Source organism: Dama dama, chromosome 2 (assembly GCF_033118175.1).
Source record: "Dama dama isolate Ldn47 chromosome 2, ASM3311817v1, whole genome shotgun sequence".
NCBI lineage: Eukaryota > Metazoa > Chordata > Mammalia > Artiodactyla > Cervidae > Dama > Dama dama.
Window position 1 is genome coordinate 5,998,509 of NC_083682.1, and position 22,665 is coordinate 6,021,173.

Below are 22,665 nucleotides of genomic sequence, written 5' to 3' on the forward strand. Positions count from 1 at the left end.
TCCTTTGGCCATCTGATGCAAAGAGTCAACTCATTGGTAAAGACCCTGATGCTGGGAAAGATTGAGGGCAGGAGGAGAAGAGGGCAGCAGAGGATATGATGGTTAGATAGTATCACTGACTCAATGGACATGAATTTGAGCAAACTCTGGGAGACGGTGAAGCACAGGGAAGTCTGACATGCCGCAGTCCTCGGGGTCACAAAGAGTTGGACACGCCTGAGTGACTGAACAATAAATTTGTGACGACAGCAGCATTTTCTTGCTTTCTCCCATTCCACCACCCCCCCACCCCACCCCCTAACCCCCCACATACACACACACAGCTTCAGCTTGGGTAGGTGTTTCCTCTGGGATTTACCTCTGGATTTCTAGATAATATGCTTTCATGGCAATTTCTTGGTTTTTCAAATGTAGACATCATCCATGGGCTTTCTACAATGGAAGAAGAGCCCTCCTTGATCACCCCTCAACCACGCTCCCAATAGAGTTAGACCAGGGACTATGGTTAGATATGCATTGATTACATTGTTTTTGTTTTGTAACATTTATTTATTTATTTGTCTGAGCTACGGGGTCTTTGGTTGCAGCAGGTGGAACCTTTGTTCGTTGCAGAATCTTTAGTTTCTGCATGCGAACTTTAAGTTATGTCCTGTAGGATCTAATTCCCTAAAACCCTGGCCCCCTGTTGGGAGCGCTGAGCGGTAGCCACTGGACTCCCAGGGAAGTCCTGGTTACATTGTGTTGATTGTGTCAATACCATCCACATCTGAGCCACCTGCCTCCCTCCAAGACCCCTGAGCTTCTAAGCTGTAATGTGGGAATATTCGGTCTGCTCCCCTCCCCATCCTCCCGGGATCATGGGGAATGTCTCTTCGTTCCCTCCTCTCCTCTCCTGGAAGCCTGTCACGGCTCCCTGGGACTCCTCAGGTGAAGTCCATCCCAGGTCCTTTGAGCCCCTCCCGCTTGCCTGTCTGTTCTCACCTCCCCGACTCCCATTTTTCTCCCCAGCAAAACCAAGTCATGCCTTGATCTCCAAATGCTCCGTCTGGTCCAAGTCTCCATGCCTCACACGTGCTGTTCCCTCTTCCTGGCACGCCCTCTCCAACCCTCCACGGGGGTGAACCACACTCAGCTCTTCTGTCTACTACTCAGGAAGCCGGCTCTGATGCCCTCCTTCCAAGAGCTAACCTCGCCCTTCTCTGGGCACTTCTCCTCCCTAGCCGGCTCTGGAGTGCTGGATCACTGCCGGACTGTCACCCTGGGGTGCCTGCAGGGCGATGCCTGTCATCTTCTCTGAAGTCTTTGCAGGAGCAGGGCTCCAAGTGAGCCTTGCTGAGTGTTGGCTGAATGGATCGCCTGGCCCTGGTGCTCAGAGCTGGGAGCCTGGCGGTGGGTGGGGGCAGGGAGGGTTCAGCATCAGCCACAGTAGCCGGTGGGGTGGTGGTGGGGAGCGGTGTGCGAGGAGACAGCACTTCCTCCCACGCCCATCCCAGTCCTGGCGCTAAAGGAGAGCCCACCTCCTGGGAGGCCCCAGGGCGGCCGTCTGGTCTGCGGTTGGGCCCACTTTCCTGGATCCTGACGCCAGCAGGGCTGCCAAGGTCCGTCTCAGCCAAGGTGAGCTGAGGACACGCCAGGCTCCGCAGACTCTCATGGAGAGGGTGCTTCTGGGGCCCGGCCCTGGGCTCAGGGTGTGTGTGCCTTGACCCATCTCATCCCCAAGACACCTCGAAGCAGGTGCTATTATTAGCAGCCTCATTTCCCAGAGGAGACTGCTGAGGCTCAGAAAAGAGACCTGCCATGGGTCACACGGGGAGAACGTCCTGGAACTGGCTACTAAGAACCGAGGGCAACCTGCTCCAAGTGCTTTACATGCATTAAGTTGGGTGAGGCGGGACCGTTATTTCTGTGGAACAGATGAGGAAACCAAAGCACAGACAGGTTAAGCCACTTGCCCAAGGTCACATAGCTAGCAAGTGGCAGAACTCGGGCATTTAGCCACAGAGCTTTTACACGCTTTGCTCTCAGCCTGACAATGAGGGTGCTGAGCCTGAGGAGGAGGAGGACGCTGGCGTTCCCTCTCAGGACACGACACACTCCAGTTTGCAAAGATTTTGCACACTTGCCACCTCACCTGCCATTCAGCCCAAGGAAGGGCACAGAGATCTTCATCCCCATTTTGCAGAGGAGAAAATCAAGACCAGAGGAGGAAAAAAAAAAAAGACCAGAGGAGGACTGGAACAAGGTCACAGAGTAAGTTAGTTGCTGGATAGGGGCTTGGGTCCTGGGTTTGACACCGAGGCCTGGGCCCTCCCTGACCCCCTGACTGGCTGAACACAGTGAGTTTGGTGACCCTGACGAAGGGGGTTTGGAGCACGTAGGGCAGGTGGGTGCAGAATTCCTGCCTGGGAGCTCTGGAGGGGAGCCTAAGTCTTGCCTCCGGCTTGCTGTGGGGGCAGACCTCGGTTTCCTCATCTGTAAAGTAAATAGCCTGGATCTCTGTGCCCCCGAGGGCCTTTCCAGCCTGAATTCGCTGCCCTCACTCTGAGAGGTGCCTGGGGATACAGTGTCCCCTGCTTTCCCCATTAGTGGAGCTGCCGCCCCATTTTCACTGCAGGGTAATTTTTCCCGCCTGCTTGCAGCCTCCTCCCATCTGGTGTGGCTGCAGGCCTCAGGAAGCTGAGGGAGAGACGTCCGGCCAAGCCCAGAGCGCTTCACACTGGTTCAGGCATCAGGGCCTCCTGCTCAATCTGCCTCACCACGCTGCCCAGGGAGCACTTACTCCGCTCTGCTTCGGGGCAGAGCAGCCGGTCATCTGTCTGTTTCCCTCTGCCGCAGGACTGTGAGCCCCATGGGGGCAGAGGTCACATGGAGATATCAAAGCTTGACAAGCTGTGAGCCTTGCAGTTCTGGGAGCAGGCCCAGAGAGGCTGTGTGTGGCAGGGATGCTGAATGGAAAAGAGAATGGAGCTGGGCAGAGAGGTGAAGGAAATCAGGCCCCTCCAGTTCCGGGCTCAGGCTCTGAGACCCCTGTGAGCATGGGAGAGGCCTAGAGGCTCTGCCCTCTGGGGGCAGTGAACAGAACAAAGAAGTGTGAAACTGACTCAGCAAGGATGTCTCCCCCGCCTCCCCCGCCCCCCCCTCCGCCCAAGGAAAATTTCCATATTGTATTTATTTTTAAAAAATTTTTATTTTTTTAAAATTTATTTGACTTCCTCCAGTCTTTGTTGCATTGTGCAAGATCTTTTGTTGTGGCATGCGGGCTTAGCCGCTCCAAAGCTTGCGGGCTCTTAGTTCCCAGACAAGGGACTGAACCCACATCACCTTGCAATGCACTGGTCCACCAGGGAAGTCCCTCAGTGAGGATGACTTTCTGTGATCTTTGGGCAGATGCTGGCCTGAGGGTGGATAGACTCGGAGCCTCCGGGGCTTCTGCCCTTCTGGAGTCTCCTCTCTGCTTGGGCCACATTGACTGCCTCTGTCCGGAGGGCTCCGTGGGGAGCCACATCATGCCATGAATAATCATGATGTGGGCAACGTCCTCTGGGGTCTGCTTGCCAGTGACCTGCCCAGCCCATGATAATGAAGCCTTCTGTGCTGATGAAACCAGGATGGGCAAAGCCTGGTACATCAGGGGAGGCAGGGAGATGGGGAGGCGGGGGTGGGTGTTCGTTGCTCAGTTGTGCCTGACCCCATGGATCACAGCCCTCCAGGCTCTTCTGTCCATGGAATTATCCTGGCAAGAATACTGGAATGGGTTGGCATGGAGGGGGATCATTTGCTGTAAATACATGCAGAGCCGAAGCCAGGGGCACCTGCTGTGTCCTGGCCCAGTCACAGGTTCTGCACCTCTAGACGCACGATGCACTGCGTTCCCTCTGACCGTGAGGCCTTCGCCCAGCCCCCTTCCTCCATGAAAACACACATGCCCTCTCTTGGCGGGGCTAACTCCTACTCATCCTCCAGGTCTCCGTTTCATAATCCGACGACTGCTTCATGAGACCGACAATAAGGTGTAGGCAGCTGTTGGCGATGAGTGAATAGTCCTGCCTTCTCCGAGTTTCCAGGGGATGCTAATAGGCGTGACTGTAACAAGTGGCCTCCAAACAGTGGCTTAACCCAGCGAAGGTTTACTTTGCACTCGTATCACAGAGTGGTAGGGGGCTCTACGTCGGTGCCACTGCCGCCCCGAGCCTTGGCTGGGGTCCCATTGGACGCTCTGTATCAGGCCGGCAGGTGAGGGAAGAAGGAGAGCTTGGAGGCTTGGTCTGGAAGGGTGGGACTCTCTGGGACAAAATTTTGCCAGTACCGTTCCTGTTCCTGAAGGACCCTGCAGGGTTCCGGGCTCTGGGGAACAAGGAAGCCTCCCCTCTGTCTCTTGGGTCCTCAGGCCTCCCCCCTCCACCCCAGAACACACCCAGGCTGCTTACAGCTGCTCCCTCACCTTGGACCTTGGGTCTGCTTGAGCTGGGACAGCCCCAGGGACCCCACAGTGTCTCTCAAGGAGCTCGGGCCCTTTGGGGTCAGACCCTCCCCTCAGCGTGGCCCTGGGTGAGCCCCTTGCCCTCTCTGATCCTTAAGGTGAGCTCTGCCTTGGGGGTGAGCACAAAGACAAGGAGCTGGCGAGATCCAGGCCCTCCAAAGCTGGCTTGAGGTCAGCACAGGGAGAATCAGGTTAAGACAGGTGGCAGGTGAAGCCCAGCGTCCTGGGGACCCCCTCTCCCCCGCCACTCCCACCCCCAGTGCTTCTGCTCCATCATCTGGGAAGCTCTGGACACCACCTGCCCCCAGGGGTTGGGAGAACACTGGGGGCTGGTTCGTCAGCAGGAAAATCATTTACTTCACCTCGGCAACCTTTATTCCTGTGTTCAACGCAGTGTTGGGCATTGGGTATGGGTGGGGCCAGAGATGCCAATGACAGCAATCCCTTCCCCCCTCCGGGCCTTAGTTCTCCCCTCTGTCTAGCAGGGAGGGACTTCCTTCATCGGGAGACTGTGAGGACAGCGACAACACGCGACAAGACACAGGCCAGACGTGGTCCTTGCCCTGGGGATGGGCTCACCGTCGGGGAGGGAGGCCCAGGCCCCACCCACTGCTGACAGCCGCTGAAAAGGGTGGGTCGGGCATGGCCCAGTGACCAGGTGATGTGCCAGAGCCTCTCAGCCGTGGGTCTGGCTTCACCGAGTTCTGTCCTGGTGGCGGAGGCCTGGGCGCGCCACTAGGGAAGGCGGGAACAGTCCATATAGAGTCTGTCACCCCATTCACAGTCCAGAGGGCAATGGAGAGGTCGGTCAGCAGGCGTGCTGTCTCATCCGGGTGCAGTGAGCGTCCCCACCGCTCGTGGCCTCCTTAGCTGGTGGTGCCCAGTGGGGGCTGTGGGGAGGCTGACCGGCTCAGGGTCACGTTGGGGAAGCTGGTGACAAAGCTCTCCCACCTTCTCCTGATCTTCTGGAAGACAGAGGAGGGGTTGAGATCAGAGCCCAGGTCCTTCCACTGAGCAGTGGGTTTCAGATGCTGTTCCACCTACAGCCAGGAGGGGGTGGTAGACCCCAGAGACAGAAGCCCCTTCACTAGGCACCCTTTCTCCCAGAAGGCAGGAGCCCAGCGGGCAGTGCCCACCTGGGGGGGGGGGGGGGGGTCCTGATCCTCTTTTCTGGGGGGAGAAGGGACCACGAGATGTAACCCTGGAGAAGCTGTACTGACCCATCTCTTGCCTCCAGCAAAATCCACCGTCCAACACACTGACAGACTGGTCATCTCAGAACAGCTTTGACTGTATCATCCATCAGCTCCAAAACCTTCCCTGGCTCCCCAGTGCCCACAGGATAAATCCCAAATACCTTCAGGCCCCTCTGGAATACCTCTCTCTGCAGCCCCTGCCCCGACAGCTCTGTCTTCTTGGTCTATAGCCCCATCCATTTCTGCCTCTGAGCCTTTGCTCCCCTGGGTCCCTCTACTTGGGGTCTCGCCCCTCCCCTGTCGCACCCCTCCACCCACCAGCCCTCAGCCAAACCTGCTGGTACTGCCTCAGCCACCTCTGGCTGCCATCTTGCTCAGCCTGGATCAGCTGCTCCGTGTCCCCCAGGCTCCCGGGCGGCCGCTCCTGACCGGGGGTGTCCAGCCTTTCTGGGCCTCCATCCGAGGACCGGGACTTCTCACGGCCCTGTCTGAGGCTCAGCGCCCGGCGCAGTCGGCCTTCCGCGGGCCTCCCCCAGGGCTCTTGGAGCTTGCCGTAGGAGGGCCGTGGTCCTCGCAAGGACTGGCTGCGTCGCCCTGTCCCCATGGTGCTGGAGGCTGCAGGTGCGGGACTGCTTCACCACTTGGCGAGCCACTGGCCTTCTGAGATGGCCTGGTGCCTCCACCCACCTGGCAGGAGCTCCCTTGGGGACAAAGGTTGGTGCTGCTGAGGTGGCTGTCATAAACCAAAGGGCAGGCCACCAGGGTCAAGCATCCCTGAGTCACCCACACAGCACACCACTGCCTCTCCACCTCCCAGGGAAGCGGGTACAGGCTTCCTCTCCTCCTCTCCCCCTCTTCCTCCTCCAGGCAGCCTTCCCTGACTACCCCGTCCCAAAAATCTTGTCCTCCCCTGAACTCTTGTAGCCCTGGCTGTCCAAACATTTTGTTGACAGTGAGAACAGATGGCCCAACAGCAAAACAGAGATGGGCTTTTAAGAAACAGGACGGCTCCAACCTAGAATGGGCAAATTCACAGGGACAGAAAGTAGCATGGTGGTTGCCAGGGCCCAGTGGGGTGGGGAGGTGGGAGGATTGGGGGAATAGGGGGCGGTGGTAAGTTGTTTAGTGGCTACAGGGCTTCAGTTTTGCAAGGTGAGAAACTTCTGGAGTTGGTTGTACAACAATGTGAATGTATATAACACTACCGAATTGTACATGTAAAAATCGCTATGATGGTACATTTTATGTTTCTGTATATTTTTACTACAATCAGAAATTTAAAAAAAGAAAGAAAGAAAAAAAAGAAAAAGAGGATAGTTCTGGGGCTGAAAGTTAGGAGTGTTAGAGGTTTCCAGGTCTAACTCTGCCCATAATTTTCTGATAGAATAGGGTTAAGAGCTCAGGCTCTGAGGACCAGCTGCTCCTAGGTAAACTGTGGTTCCATCACCCACAGCTGTGTGACACTGGGCGCCTTCTCCCCCTGGTTTTCTTGTCTGTAAGAGGGACAGATAACTCATATGTTGTCATGAGGACTAAATGCGATGACGCTGTGCCAAGCACAGGTCTTAGCCTGCACTAAGTGCTCAATAAAAGTGAGCTGGTGTTAGTATTTGAGGCAAATCCTTTCCCCTCTTTGTCAGTCTTCTCATCTGTAAAATGAGTTGTTGTGAACAGTAAATGAAATCATGAATGCAGGTCCCTCCAAGGGCAAGACTACCAGGAGCAGCTCTTTTTCCTAAGATAGTGGGGAGGAGAAAGGTACTTGGGCTGGGCCAGCCAATCCTTCGAAACCTAGAATTTCAGGGTTATGAAGGACTTCACACATCTGGTCCATGCTCCTTTTTGCTCTTACCACTATTTTTTTAAGCATTTTTACTGGTTCTAGAGCTAATTCCTCCCTATATTTCCTTTAAACCTTATGATAGTCCTACAAAGTGGGAATCATTATCTTCATTTGATAGCTCCCCATTTTGTAGATTGGCAAAATGAGGCTCAGATTGAGCAAACCCAGTAAGCAGCTGAGCTGGGACTCCCGCCAGCCTGGTTTTAGAGCCTGTGCTCCAACCACTCTGCTCTCCTGTCCTGGTGTTGGTAGCTGAGGCAGATGTCCTGCGTCCTCTGTGTCTGGGGTGCTGCACGGGGTGCCCTGTCTGGGGTCAGGGAAGTGCTAGCTGCAAGACCTCTTGTTGGCTCATCCCAGACCCCTGGTCTTGCTCCTTCTCCTCTCAGAATTTTTAGGCCTTCCTTGCGTTGAGGATCTCTTGCTATCTGCCGGGTTCACTCCCCCCCTTCCCCCCAGTCCCCACCAGAGGAGTCGAGGGAGGGCCAATGAGAAAAGTGAAATTCATAAAAGGGACCCTGACCCTCTGCCCCAGCCTGTCTCAGAGGTGGACTGTGACCATCACTCCAACCCTAACCACACCTCTAGTACCTGAGCCATGGACCAACCCTGACCCTGGATAAAAGCTACAGAACCATTACACAATCATCAACGCCTTCCCTGCAGTGCAGTTAGCTCAGATCCTCCCGCTCATCCCAGTCTGGGCTGGGAAGAGCTTGCTGATGACTCACAGGCTTCTGAGACGTGTCAGGGTGAATCACTCGCTCTTGCGTCACGCCTATAGCTGCCAAATACCTTCTTGCCAAGTGTGTAATCTTACAACAATTTCCCAAATCCACAAATCCGTGGAGGACTAGGAGAAAATATGTCCTTTTCCTTCCCTCCCCACTGCCTCCCTGCCTTCGTCACCAGGAGGGCAAGCTCTCACCTTTCCAGAACCTGCTGGGCGGCAGCTCCCTGGAAGTGGGCCTGACCCTTCAGCTGGGTTAGGGAGGCAGCCCCCTTTCTGGCCCTCCCAATACACACAATAGCAGCAGTCACAGGGGGATGTCACACCCTGCCACACTTGATATCCCTTGACAGCTAAGACAACACCTCTTTTATCTCTGTCCCCAAGACATGATAGTCAATGCTTGGCCTTAAATATTGGAGATTATTATGCATCTATTGCTCTGTAACTATTTACCCCCAAACTTGGTGGCTTAAAGCAGCACTCAGGTATGACCTCACTTCCTGTAGGTCTGGGATCCAGACATGGCTTAGCCGGGGCCTCTGACTCAGGGTCCCTTGCAGGCTTCAGTCAGGAGGCTACAGTCACTTCCAGGTTCGACTGAGGGTGGATCTACTTCTTTGTGAGTTGTTGTACTGAGGGTCTTAGTTTCTTGCAGACTGTTGGCAGTTACCAAGGACAACTCATATCATGGCAGCTGGCTTCAGTGGGAGCTAGCAGTTGAGAGGGCTAGAGATGGCAGGTGGGCAGAGGTCAGATTCTTTGAGGAATTTAAATCTTGGACGTTACCTCCCAACACTTTTGCCATATTCTGCTCCTCCAAGGCAAGTCACCAAGTCCAGTCGGTACCCAAGGGAGGGGACCCACGAGGGCATGAACACAAGGAGGCTGGGTCGTTGGGGGTCATCACAGTAGCTGTGACAGCTATGTGCTTTTTTAAAGAACTATTTATTTATGTGACTGTGTTGCATCTTAATTGCGATACATGGGCTCTTCCTTGTGGCTCAGGGGCTTAGTCGCCCCTCAGCATGTTGGATCTTAGTTCCCCGACTAGGGGTCAAACCCACGTCCCTTGCGTTGGAAGGCAGATTCTTAACCGCTGGACCACCAGGGAAGTCCTGCTAGGTGCTCTGAGTGAGCAGCTTAACCTCATGCGCCTACATTTACTCAGCTATTAATAGGGATGCTATTTTATCTCATCAAATCTAAGATGGCATCGATGGAAAGGTAGCATTATTTTATACACCAGTAAGAAAGGCTATCTACTGCCCATTCATTGAAGATAAAGCCCCATTTCAGAGGTTGAAGTGTGTGTGTATTGGCAGGGAGGGGGCTGCAATATGTATGCCTTAACATGAATGAAACACAGTCTTCCCTAAGGTGGTCCAAGACTTAAATATCTGGTGTCATTTAAGGTTGCTGTGAGGTTTAGATACAAGGAAGGCTGCAAACTGGGGCAGGCTGCCCAGTTCTTTCTTACTAATGATCCAATGAAATTGCTCCAAACCTACACACTGTGAGCAAGATCTTGTTTTGATGATGTCTAGGCTAGAAGTGAAGCCAAGGGGAGCAGGGTAGAATCTCCACCCCCAGAAAAGGAGGAATTCTCATGTACATCAAGGAAGGTATCTTAAAACAGACACTCAGTGCTGAGGGGGCACAGAAGAGAATGGGAGACCCTATCTGGCTTGGGGGTGGGGAGAATCCCAGCAGGCTCCCTGGAGGAGGTGGCGTTGGAGCCCAGCCTCAAGGGCGTGGAGGACTGTTGCAGTAGAGATGGGGGCAGGCTCCTATGGGTGACCAAAGCCTGGGAACAGAAGAAAGAGTTTTCCTTTGAGTGGGAGAAGACTTGAAAGGCAGCCTGGTGGCCACTCTTCCTTCCAGGACCAGGAAGAAGAATCTGACTGATCCTGAAGATAACAGGGATGGAGTGGGCCCTCCACTCCAGGAGCCTTACCTCTGTGATCGTGTTTCACCCTCACACTCCTCTGGAGCTTAGCCCCCCTTTTCAGATGAAATAACAGAAGCTCAGAGAGGTGAAGAAACTTACCTGATGAGACACAGTCAGTAGTGGGCCTTGAATGCAGTCCCGCAGAGTCAGGTCAGCAAACAGAGTCCTCAGCAGATGTGCGTTCCACCCCCACCAGCCCCCATTTTTCACCCTGGTCTTCATGCACCCTTCAGGATGATCAGACAGAAACGTGAGCCTAATGGTTAGTGCCACTAGAATTTTCCTTGAAAATGTGATGCCCACCAGAAACAGGGCAGGGGGCTGTGCAGATATACATTGTTGTTTGCTTGTTGTTTGAGTCGCTAAGCCATGTCCGACTCTTTTGAGACCCCGTGGATTATAGCCTGCCAGGCTCCTCTGTCCATGGGATTTCCCAGGCAGGAAGAATTAGAAGAAATACATTTCTTTCTCCAAGAGCTTCTTCTCAACCCAGGGACCAAACTGTGTCTCCTGTACTGAGAGGCAAATTCTTTCCCACTGAACTGTCTGGGAAGCCCACAGACAGACATATTTAATTTTAAATGTTTGCGTGTATTTCAACTGATAATTTCTCTCTTTGCCTGAGCAGGTCTTGTAATACAGTACCTTTGGGGAGAACTAGTTCTTTTACTTCAGAACAATGGTCCATTGTTTTGGTCTTCATTTCTCCAGAGGAGGCTAGAATGCCAGGGTGTCAGGTTCAAAAAGAGATTTTGGTCAGCTTAGCACTTGGAGAAATCAGAGAAAGGGAAGGATAAATATTAGGTTGGCCAAAAAGTTCACTCGGGATTTTCCGTGCCCTCTTACCCAACAGGAAAAGCGCTTACAGAAGCTCCCACGCTCTGAGCCAGGCATCGCACTTTGGGCTTCGTGTATGTGGTCCTGGCAGCACTCCGAGGAATCAGGGGAGGATTAATCTCAGTTTACAATTTTATTTATTTATTTTGTCAGTGCTGGGTCTTCCTTGCCGTGTAAGCTTTTCCCGACGTGCAGCGAGCGGGGGCTCCTCTCTAGCGGCAGGGCATTTTCTCACTGCGGTGGTTTCTCTTGGTGCAGAGAATGGGCTCTAGAGCACGTGGGCTCAGCAGCTGTGGATCCCGAGCACTGAGCTCACGCTGAGTCGTCGCAGCGCACAGCCTTGGTTGCTCTGCGGTGTGGGATCTTCCTGGATCAGGGACGGTACCTGCGTCTCCTGCACGGGCAGGTGGACTCTACCACTGAGCCACCAGGGAAGCCCCTAGTCTTAGTTTAGACCGAGCATGTATCAATAATTGCAGGGTCCCAGCACTGCTAACACGGGTGCTCTTGCATTTTTTTTTTTTTTTTCATATATGCAGGACCTGATGACTACCAGTGGTGGGTCTGCCCCTTCTCCTGTCTGAGCCTGTCTCCTGGTCTGTAAAATGGAGCTGGGCGGGTCTAGCTAGGGTACCTCAAACTTTCCTTTTTGTTAAAAAAACACCAGTTGCTGAGCCCCATCACAAGCCCCTGGCATAGACAGGTCTGGGCAGTGGCCTGAAAAGCTGTCTGTACAATCACATTCCAGGAGATCTGTTTCTCCTGGGATGTCTTGGAAACATTATTGCTCAAGGCCCTCCCACCTCTGAGGACTGTGATCTTAGGAGTCAAATTTCAAATCAAAGTTCTTCCTCTGAAATCTGAAGTCTAAACATTCTTGTCTTCTCTTTTATACCAAGGTGGCCAGTGGAGCAGAAAGAGCACAATCTGGGGGGTCAGTGAACTGCAGGTTCAGTCCCAGCTCTGCCCCTGAATAACTCTGTGATCCAGAGAGGCAACATTTCCTTTCTCTGAGCTTCAGTGTCCACAACTGCAAAATGGGTACAGTGTACCTGTTCAGGGGTGGCAGGAGGTCCAGGGGAGCTATGGCTCAGAGCTGGGAGGAGGACCTTACCCTTTTCTGCCTCAACCTATGGGCAGAGCCCTTGATATGGATCTGGAGAGGTGCAAGACCTGGATCTACCTTGGCAGGTGAAAGGTCTGACTGACTTGTAGAGACCGTATGATGGGATGGACTTGTGTCTGGGGGATTCATCGCAAAATCGTGGGAGGAGTGGCCTGGACCCCTCAAGGATGTGGGGTTGGGGAGGGGAGGGAAACTTTTAAAGAAGAGCAGAAGAGCTACTCCTGAACCATCCCCAGCCCATCCCATAGCATGAGGGTTCCCTGCTGCTTAGAAAGAAGACACGATCCAGCCTGCAGAGAAGGGCCGTTCTTCAGGCAGCGAGGGGGCATGTTCACCACAGTCTAGTGCCCCACTCTGTCTTTCCATCAGTAAGAGTTTATCCTGAGGTCTCACCAGCAGTGAGGCTGGGTCTCAGTTTAAACTGCTAGAATTTGATTAATTAAAAAAAAAAGTGTTTTTCTTGTGTCATCTCAGGACAGGAGATCTGGGACATCTAGGTCGTCCTTGTGAAATCTCAGGGCAAATATGGCTTTATGAATAGCAAACACAGAGGGGTGGGCTGTTTCTGGGTTCATCATGACTGCTACAGTTTGAAGGGTTCATGGCTTTATCTGGGAGCCCCCATTGACCTGGATGCTTCGGCTTACCCAAGCCTTCTTAGTCCTTTTCTTGGCCTTCCCCACAGCCCCTCTCAGGCTGCACTTGCTGGCGAGATGTCCTCACTGACCCACGTGCCTTGACCCCAACATGCTGCTCCTCACCTTTGCTTGGGCCACGTGTGGGGTCCTTTTTATTAATATCTTCATCTGATAAATGCTTGGTTTATGTGTGTATGTATCTATCCAGCTATCAACTTTGCTTCCCCCAGGAAGTCCTCCAAGCCCCCTTTCATGGAGTAAGGAGTTCTTTGGACGGTCATAGCACTCTGACCATTATCTCTAGCATAGCACCACACTGTTTTGAAATAGAGTGCTTTGAGTTTTGTGTACCTTCACTGGTCTGGGAGCAGCCAGGGGATGGGAAATTACCTTGTTTTCATTGTATGTCTCTCGGGTGCAGCTAAAATAACTGTGGAGTGAAGGAATCGCGCTGTCCCCATCACCCCATTTTTCTTCCTGGCCCTGTTGACACCTCCCTCCTCCCTGTCAGCCCGTGCCTCCCTCTCTTTAACTTTCCCCTTCCCCTTAAGTATAGTGCCCTCTGGGCTCCCTTCTCTCCTGGACTCTACTCAGCCTCTGGAGATGGTCCCACTCACTCTGTAGTTTCAAACACCAATTGTGGGCTGATGACTTCCATCCCTTCATTTGCCAACTATATATTAAGCATCTGCTGCTGCTGCTAAATCACTTCAGTCACGTCCGACTCTGTGCGACCCCATAGACAGCAGCCCACCAGGCTCCCCCGTCCCTGGGATTCTCCAGGCAAGAACACTGGAGTGGGTTGCCGTTTCCCTCTCCAATGAATGAAAGTGAAAAGTGAGAGTGAAGTCACTCAGTCGTGTCTGACTCTTAGTGACCCCACGCACTGCAGCCCACCAGGCTCCTCTGCCCATGGGATTTTCCAGACAAGAGTACTGGAGTGGGTTGCCATTGCCTTCTCTGATATTAAGCATCTACTGTGTGCCAAACTCATCTTTTGTAGAAGTGATGTTCAAGTGTGAGGAGGGCATGGGAGTACAGAAGATAAAAACCAAGAACTTGCCCAAAAGTAACAGCTACTTAGGAACACTAAGGCAAGCGATTTCCTGGTGGTTCGCTGGTTAAGAATCTACCTGCCAATGTCAGGGACGTGGGTTCGATCCTTGATCCAGGAAGATCCCACATGTTGGGAGCAACTAAGCCTGTGCCCCCAGAGTCCATGCGACCAGAGAAAGCACTGCAATGAGAAACCCATGCACTGCAACTAGAGAAAGCCCCCACAGCAATGAAGACCCAGAACAGCCATAAATTAATAAAAAAATAATTTTTAAATTAAAAACAAACACCAAAGCAGACATACTTCCAGACTAACAGAAGCCTTGAGCTGCTCTGCAGTTGCCCGGGGACCACTCCCTCCAGAGGCCTGTGCGCCTCCGGGCCAGCCCTCCCCAGGCTGGTCTGAGCCTGTCTCTCCTACATCATCTTCCCCTGCATCTCCCAGGAACTCAGCCAAGTTCCCCAAGCTTCCTGGGCCTCAAGAATCAATTTCACAGGTTGAGGTTTGTTTAAAAAAATAAGCTAAATAGATTCTTGGGTCCCACCCTGTGACTCAGAATCCAGAGAGGCCTGAGGTCCGGGAATCCCTTTTATTTTTAAAGAGCCCCAGGGGATTCTTATCATCAGGGAAGTCTGGGTAATAACTTCTCTAGGTCTCTCTGCAGGTCTCAACACTGACCCACATTAGAGCCATTTGGAGAGCTTCTAAAACTAGCAATGCAATATAGAGGATTCCATTCCCTAGAGAGGGACTTAAGTGGTGTCAACTACAAACTGGTGCTTGCCAAGGGCATTTGCCATCTGCCTCGGAGGAGATTGAATCTTGTGTGGCTGCAGCTGTTGACCATCGACATGCCCTGCAAGGAGTTCAGTGTGGAGAATGAGGCACTTTCTGCTCCAGGGAAACTGGTGTAACAGGTCTTTCAGTTCAGTTCAGTTCAGTCACTCAGCCGTTTCCAACTCTTTGCGACCCCATGGACTGCAGCATGCCAGGCTTCCCTGTCCATCACCAATTCCCGGAGCTTACTCAAACTCATGTCCATTGAGTCAGTGATGCCATCCAACCATCTCATCCTCTGTCATCCCCTTCTCCTCCTGCCTTCAATCTTTCCCAGCATCAGGGTCTTTTCAAATGAGTCAGTTCTTCGAATCAGGTTGCCAAAGTGCTGGAGTTTCAGCTTCAGCATCAGCCCTTCCAGTGAATATTCAGGATTGATTTCCTTTAGGCTGGAGTGGTTTGTTCTTCCTGCTGTCCAAGGGACTCTCAAGAGTTTTCTCCAACACCGCAGTTCAAAAGCATCAATTCCTCGGCGCTCAGCTTTGTTTATAGTCCAACTCTCACAACCATACATGACTACTGGAAAAATCATAGCTTTGACTAGGTGGACTTTTGTTGGCAAGGTAATGTCTCTGCTTTTTAATATGCTGTCTAGGTTGGTCATAACTTTTCTTCCAAGGAGCAAGCGTCTTTTAATTTCCTGGCTGCAGTCACCATCTGCAGTGATTTTGGAGCCCCCCCAAAATAAAGTCAGTCACCGTTTTCATTGTTTCCCCGTCTATTTGCCATGAAGTGATGGAACCAGATGCCATGATCTTAGTTTTCTGAATGTTGAGTTTTACAGCAACTTTTTCACTCTCCTCTTTCACTTTCATCAAGACTCTAGTTCTTCTTCGCTTTCTGCCATAAGGGTGGTGTCATCTGCATATCTCTGGTTATTGATTTCTCCTGGCAATCTTGATTCCAGTGTGTGCTTCATCCAGTCCAGCATTTCTCATGATGTACTCTGCATATAAGTTAAATAAGCAGGGTGACAAAATACAGCCTTGATGTACTCCTTTCCAATTTGGAACCAGTCTGTTGTTTCATGTCCAGTTCTAACTGTTGCTTCCCGACCTCCATACGGATTTCTCAAGAGGCAGATCAGGTGGTCTGGTATTCCCATCTCTTGAAGAATTTTCCACGGTTTGTTGTGATCCACACAGTCAAAGGCTTTGGCATAGTCAATAAAGCAGAAGTAGATGTTTTTCTGGTGTTCTCTTGCTTTTTCGATGATCCAGCAGATGTTGGCAATTTGATCTCTGGTTCCTCTGCCTTTTCTAAATCCAGCTTGAACATCTGGAAATTCATGGTTCATGCACTGTTGAAGCCTGGCTTGGAGAATTTTGAGCATTACTTTACTAGCGTGTGAGATGAGTGCAATTGTGTGGTAGTTTGAGCAATCTTTGGCATTGCGTTTCTTAGGGATTGGAATGAAAACTGACCTTTTCCAGTCCGTTTTTCAAACTTGCTGGCATATTGAGTGCAGCACTTTCACAGCATCATTTTTAAGACTTGAAATAGCTCAACTGGAATTCCATCACCTCCACTAGCTTTGTTCATAGTGATGCTTCCTAAGGCCCACTTGACTTTGCATTCCAGGATGTCTGGCTCTAGGTTGGTGATCACACCATCGTGATTATCTGGTGATGAAGATCTTTTTTGTGTAGTTCTTCTGTGTATTCTTGCCACCTCTTCTTAGTATCTTCTTTCTGTTAGGTCCATGCCATTTCTGTCCTTTATTGTGCCCATCTTTGCATGAAATGTTCCCTTGATATCTCTAATTTTCTTGAAGAGATCTCTAGTCTTTCCCATTCTATTATTTTCCTCTATTTCTTTGCACTGCTCCTGAGGAAGGCTTTATTATCTCTCCTTGCTATTCTTTGGAACTCTGCATTCAGATGGGTATATCTTCCTTTTCTCCTTCTCCTTTCGTTTCTCTTCTTTTCATGGTTATTTGTAAGGCCTCCTCAGACAACCATTTTGCCTTTTTGCATTTCTTTTTCTTGGGGATGGTCTTGATCCCTGCCTCCTGTACAATGTCACAACCTCTGTCCATAGTTCTTTAAGTGAAAGTGAAAAGTGAAGTCGCTCAGTCTTGTCCGACTCTTTGCGACCCCGTGGACTGTAGCCCACCAGGCTCCTCCGTCCATGGGATTCTCCAGGCAAGAATACTGGAGTGGGTTTCCTTCTCCAGGGGATTTTCCCGACCCAGGGATCTAACCCAGGTCTCCCGAGTTGCAGGCAGACGCAGGCAGACACTTTAACCTCTGAGCCACCAGGGAAGCCCTAGGCACTCTATCAGACCTAATAAACAGGTCTTTAGATAGATATTTTCAGGAACTGATTTCATAATCCTGACCCTTGCATCTCCTCATATCTGTATGTGTTGGTCACTCAGCTGTGTCTGACTTTTTGCAACCCCATGGACTGTCGCCCACCAGGCTCTTCTGTCCATGGAATTCTCCAGGCAAGAATACGGGAAGGGCAGTCATTCACCACTCCAGGGGATCTTCCCAACCCAGGGATCGAACCAAGGTCTCCTGCATTGCAGGCAGATTCTTTACTGTCTGAGTCACCAGGGGAGCTTACCAAAACTAGGAAAGCACTAAATCCCTTCATGATGACATCAGCTCTTCGTGACAAGCAGAAAACTTTTTGTAAGATAAGTGCTTGATTGCACTGAACTCCCCATTCACCAAAATCTTATGTTGACTAAAAAAAAAAAAAAAAAAAAAAAAAAATGTACAACTTGAGAGTTGTGAGTTAAGTTTTATTTGGGGCAAAATGAGGGCTGGAGCCCGGGAGGCAGCATCTCAGATAGCTCTGAGAGACTGCTCCAAAGCGGCAGTGGGGGGATAGTCAATATATAATGTTTTGGTGAAGGACACCATAAAACACTCAATTTACAAAAGGTTTTTTGTTAGTCATGAGAATTCGATGTCACCATGAAGGGATTTAGTGCTTCTCTAGATATTAGGAGATGCAAGGATTGAGGTCATAAAAATCTGTTCCTAAAAACATCCAACTATCTAAAGACCTGTCCCACCAGATTCCCTGGAGCACAGAGTGCCTCACTCCACCCTGAACTCCCTCAGGGTTATTGAAGGTCAACAGCTATAGCAGCATGGGATTCAATCTCCGTAGAGGCAGATGGCAAATGCCTTTGTTGTTCAGTCATTGGCAATGTTCTTGGTAAGTGCCAATTTGTAGTTGACACTTACATATTGACCTTCCCCCACTAATTCTTTGGAGCAGTTTCTCAGAGCTATCTGGGGTGCTGTCTCTTGGGCTGCAGTCCTCATTTTGCCCCAAATAAAACTTAACACGTAACTCTCTGTGCATCTTTTTTCAGTTGGCAGTAATATCATGCTGGTGATTTTAAGACCTCTGAGTTGGTGGTTAAAATGCATAAGAACAGTTTGGGGTGGTGGGGAAGGTGGGGGCTCAGGAATCTGTGTTTCCCACCAGCACCTTGTCCCAATTAGATTCTGTCACGAGTTTACAGATGCCCACAATGAGGAATGCATTTTCTAGCCACACTGGACTCCCCACCCAGGCTTTTGCCTGGGCAGTTTTCTCTATCTGGGGTAGAATACCCCTTCCAACTTCGACCTCCAGGGGAACTCAACCTGGAGGTAGGGGAGAGCCTGGATGGAGAAATGTCTTACTTCCTAACCAGACTTCAACTTATTTATGTGTCTGAGCTAATTGTCCAAAATCCATACTACCTTTGTTCACAGCAGTCCATTTTCTGAAAACAGTACTTTCCTGGGGGCTCAGATGGTAAAGAATCTAGCCTACAAGGCAGGAAACCGGGTTCAATCCCTGGGTCAGGAAGATCTCCCTGGAGAAGGGAATGGCAACCCACTCCAGTAATCTTGCTTGGAGAATTCCACGGGGTCACAAAGAGTCAGACAGGACTGAGCAATTAACACTTTCACTTTGTTCATAGCGGTCCATATCTAGTTCTCAATTAGTTTCTTTGTTCAGACCTCTACCTGGTGGTATTGACATGAGATTCACCTGAACCTGAGGGAAGCCACCAGACTCAGAATTTCACAGGGACCAGCCAGCACTGAGCCCATGTTCCCTGAAAACGGGGTCCATCTCTTGGTTCAGCCAAAAGATCAGGAGAAGGAAGAATTTATTCCTTGCAGCAAGTAACGAGAACACTGGGGATTTTTCTCAGAGTGATGTATCCCTGAACAGCAAAATTGGGGAAGCTTTAAGCTAAGGGTACCTACATATTCATGAACTGACTTGGGTCCTATATGCATGTTCATGAAGGGGGCTTGAATGGAGGGGAATTCAGCATAGAACTGTGGCAAAGGTTGACAGTTAGGTTCCAGTTGATCTATTGGTTGAGCACCTGAGGGGGGGGGGGTGGTGGTGTTAAATCCTGCAAAATAGCTCAGGAATGTGCTTTAGACTCAACTTTATCATTGAAACAAAACCGGAAGTTTACAACTGATTTATTATCTTTGCTGTTGTTAATTCTCTTACCTGATCACAGTGTTTGCGCCCTTAAGAGCATTATTGCTGAGATGTGTTCAGGGCCGCATTTTTTTTTTTTTTTAAATCATCCATCTTCTTTCATGGGAGGCAGTAATTTTGGTTTGTTTTGGTCACTTCTGCATCCTCTGGTTGGCACAGAGCCCCATTTTGGAAACGTTCTATTCGACCAAGCCTTCTAAACTCTCTAGATTCTGAGTGGCCTCGATTTACAGACTAGGAAACTGAGGCTCAGAGAAGGGAAGCCACTTGTCCAAGGTCACACCGAGACTCCTCCCCATCACCATCACCCCCACCACACCACAGCTGCTAAAAGACACAATCACATCAAGTCGTGTGGCACAAGCGCCATTCCCTTCCTCCCGCCCTTCGCAAACCCTTTTTCTCCGACTTCTCCTCCACCCACTAGCGCGCATCTGAGTGTACCCGTACCCCGAGCCCCGGTGCTGTCTGTTATGCTTGCGGCTTTGGTAGACACGTGCTACTCGGGTGAATGAATCGCATGGCCCCACCCCCGCCGACAGCCAATCACAGCCTGTCAAAGCATGGCCACTTCCGCCTATTGCGGGACGCGGCGGAGGCCTTGCGGCCCACGTGGGGCTCTGGAGACAAGGGAGTAGGCGGTGGTGTACCAGGGGCGGGCTCCCCCAGCCTCGTCACCAATCCAGTGGCCCGCTGGGGACGCGCGGGGAGGGGCTAACGTGGGGCGCCAAGGCTTAAACGTGACGGGCGGGCGGGCGTAGGGAGGAGTCCTGAGCAGGGGAGCGGTGAGTGACGGAGGGCGCTGCCCAATAACAGGAGGGGTTGGGCTGCCTGAGCCAATAGGAAGTCCGTAAGGCGGGACTGGGACTGCAGCAAGTTCGGTTGCGCGGAGACCGCAGCTGTTCCCTGTCAGCGGAGGCTGCGGCCGCAGAGGCGGTGGCGACGACTTGCGGCGGCAGCGAGGAGGTGAGTGCCGGCGGCGCTGTGCGTTTCCCGCTTCCCGCCGCGGGTCGGAGCGGGTGGGCGTGCGCCGGCGCTGCCGCGGGGGACGCTTATGTAAGGGTCGCGCGCGCCAAGGCGGCGCGGTCTCCACGAGTGACGGCTGGAGGAGACGGCGGCGGGCGGCGCGCGACGCGGCGCGACGTGCGCCGCCCCTCCCCTCCCCCTCCGGCGGGGGACTGCCTGCGCGAGCCCTCCGCCCCGCCCCGGGACCCCTCCTCGCGGATCCCTCGCCCCAGTCCTCCCGGCCCGCCAGCCGGCGAGCATCCTCCCCGCGCGGGCACCGCCCGGCCTCGTCCGCCCCGCGCCCAGGGGGGCCACTGGCGGCCTTATTCCTGCTCTCGGGCCCATTTTGCAGATGGAGAAGCTGAGGGCACGGAGCCCTCAGATGCCTCGCGCGAGGTCCCTGAGGGTTCGAACCCAGGTCTGTCAGAATCCGGAGCCCAAGTGTCCCCCGTCATACTGGAAGTTGCTCAGCTCTGAAGAAAGCCGTGGCGTGTAAGGAGAGGGTTTTCCGTGTTCCGAGTGCCTGCACTCTGCTTCCCATAGGATCCTCCTAGTAACCCCTGGGGGGCATTCTTATAATTCCACTTAGTTGCAGAGGTGGAAGCCTGGGGCGCTCAGAGGCAGTGATTAGGAGGAGATGGGGCTGGGCTCAGTCCGTTATTTCTACAGCTTTCAGCAGTCTACGAAGTGCAGTGAGTAGCAGCTGGGCCTCGGGCAAATGCCCTCCTGGGCACGCAGGCTGAAGCCCTGTCGGGGAGGACCTGCCATACAGGTTCCTCCCAGCTTGTCTTGAATTGTGTACTCTGAGTGAGTTCTTTCACTTCTGGGGATTCCTTTCCTCATTTCACAAGTGCTGGGGCCAGGTCAGGTCCCTCAGCCCCTGGCACCTTTGAAATTCTTAAAAATCTGATTTTTAAGAGAGAAAGAGTAGGCCAGGGAACCCCATTCTTTGAGAAAACTGAGGCTCACAACGGTAGCAATATTTGCCAGATTATAACCAGAGCCTCCCCAGTCTTTACCAAGAGGTCAGCCTTCCCCTTGCTCCTTTACCCCCTGCACCCGCAGCCTTGGCTTCCCCCTCACTCTTCCCCTGCCTGTGTTGGAAACACTTGCACTGGGATGGATGTGGTCAGCATTTCTACCAGCTTGCAGCTACAGCTTTTCTGCTTGCCCGCTCTTCATCTAAACTCTTGAACCCTTGCTTGCATTCTCTGCACACTTGTCATGTTCAGAGCCCTAGACTCGGTGCTGCATGAACCAAGACCTGGGAGATGAGGTGCCCCAGAACTGCCAACAAACTGGTTGGGGGAGAGGAAAAGAAACAGAACGTAAGCAGCCAGTCAGCATGCCGTAGATGTTTGCGGAGAGCGGGTGTGGGCGAGGTATGGCCCAAAGAGGACATGGAGGAGGAAGTTTTGTAGAGGCTGGCACATCAGGGTGAGAGACACCAAGGCCAGGGAGAGGAGGACTGGACTGGCTGGAGGCTGGACAGGCATGGATTGGGGAAGGCTCCATGGAAGAGGTGAATTGCGAGCCTTTTGATTTTGCCGGGGCCAGCAGTGAAGAAGCAGTGATGGATTCGAGCGGCCAGGGTTTTACGATGAAGTAGAGATTAGTTTTAAGTAACTAGAGCCTCCCAGAGGAAGGCTGAGGAAGGCGGAAGGAGAGTGTGGAGGAAACAGGTAGGGGTTCCCAGTAGAGTGAGATGTTCGGTTGGTCCCCGAACCTCTGCAGGAGACATAACGAGGTGAGGACGCTCGCTAAGTCAGAAGTGTGGTTGTGTCCAAAGGCGCCAGGGTGCTTGGCCGGGCTCTGAGGGCCCAGAAGCAGCGGGCCTGAGCTACAGTTTGCTATGTTTGTATTCTAACAAGCAGCCTGTGAGCAGACGTCCTTCTGAGAAGTTTCTTAGTGGCTGCTCTGCCTGTCCTGAAGGAAAGGGCTTTGCTCACTGTGGTTGCTCAGTATCTGTTGTTTAAATTAGGCGGCCATTCAGGCTTTCCCCAGTTTACCCCAAGTCCCCTCTGCGCCTTATCTCTGTCTCTTTCTTTCCCGAAGCCTGCTCCAGCTCGATCGACTGTCACCTCCAGCGTCACTGCTCAGAGAGGTCTGCCGTGGCGCCAGCCCGGTGGGTCCCTGCTGCCTTCGATGCGCCTGCACGGGCGGCTTGCCTTTTTCTTCCTTTCTGGCCCTCTGCCTTCTTTTCTTCTGTCTCGCTTCCAGAGCCCTGGGTGCTGTGATCGGTGCCTGTCCTGACACTGCTCCCCGGGGCGGGGGGACTAGGGCTCTGCGGGACTGCAGACCGAGGTCTCGTTCCAAGTTGCAGCCCGTTCTGGTGCTGCAAGGATGATTGTCACAAATCGGAGGGTCTGGGCGGAGGGCCTGGGCAGCCCCGGACCATCCACATCCCTCCCCAGCACCCTTCTGTGTGAGTGGGACACTTCATGCACCTCGGCGTTGCCCTTGAGGACTATGGGCCTTCTCTCTGGCTGCCT

General features: G+C 52.4%; 2 protein-coding genes across 7 annotated transcripts in view; one reads left to right on the forward strand and one right to left on the reverse strand.

Annotated features, from left to right (window-relative positions):
* Positions 1-4,832: 4,832 nt before the first annotated feature.
* On the reverse strand, positions 4,833-6,366 carry C2H11orf86 (chromosome 2 C11orf86 homolog). 3 transcript variants are annotated; one of them, XM_061162794.1, is made up of 2 exons: positions 6,011-6,366; positions 4,833-5,520 (listed from the first exon to the last, which is right to left on the reverse strand). In XM_061162794.1, the coding sequence occupies exons 1-2, from the start codon at positions 6,278-6,280 to the stop codon at positions 5,347-5,349; spliced, it is 444 nt and encodes a 147-aa protein (XP_061018777.1). In that variant the 5' UTR covers positions 6,281-6,366; the 3' UTR covers positions 4,833-5,346. The 3 variants fall into 3 exon arrangements, with proteins under 3 accessions (XP_061018777.1, XP_061018797.1, XP_061018788.1); XM_061162814.1 differs by having other exon boundaries at positions 4,833-5,442; positions 6,011-6,365; XM_061162805.1 differs by having other exon boundaries at positions 4,833-5,445; positions 6,011-6,364.
* Positions 6,367-20,043: 13,677 nt separating this feature from the next.
* PC (pyruvate carboxylase) overlaps positions 20,044-22,665 on the forward strand; it is a 98,906-nt gene continuing 96,284 nt past the window's right edge. For 2 of the 4 annotated variants that reach the window (XM_061162857.1, XM_061162829.1), the window contains exons 1-2: positions 20,052-20,134; positions 20,526-20,665. The gene's annotated coding sequence lies outside the window, so the exon portion shown is untranslated. Of the gene's footprint in view, positions 20,135-20,525; positions 20,666-22,665 lie in introns of all 4 variants that reach the window. The other 2 variants (XM_061162838.1, XM_061162865.1) reach the window with 2 other exon arrangements.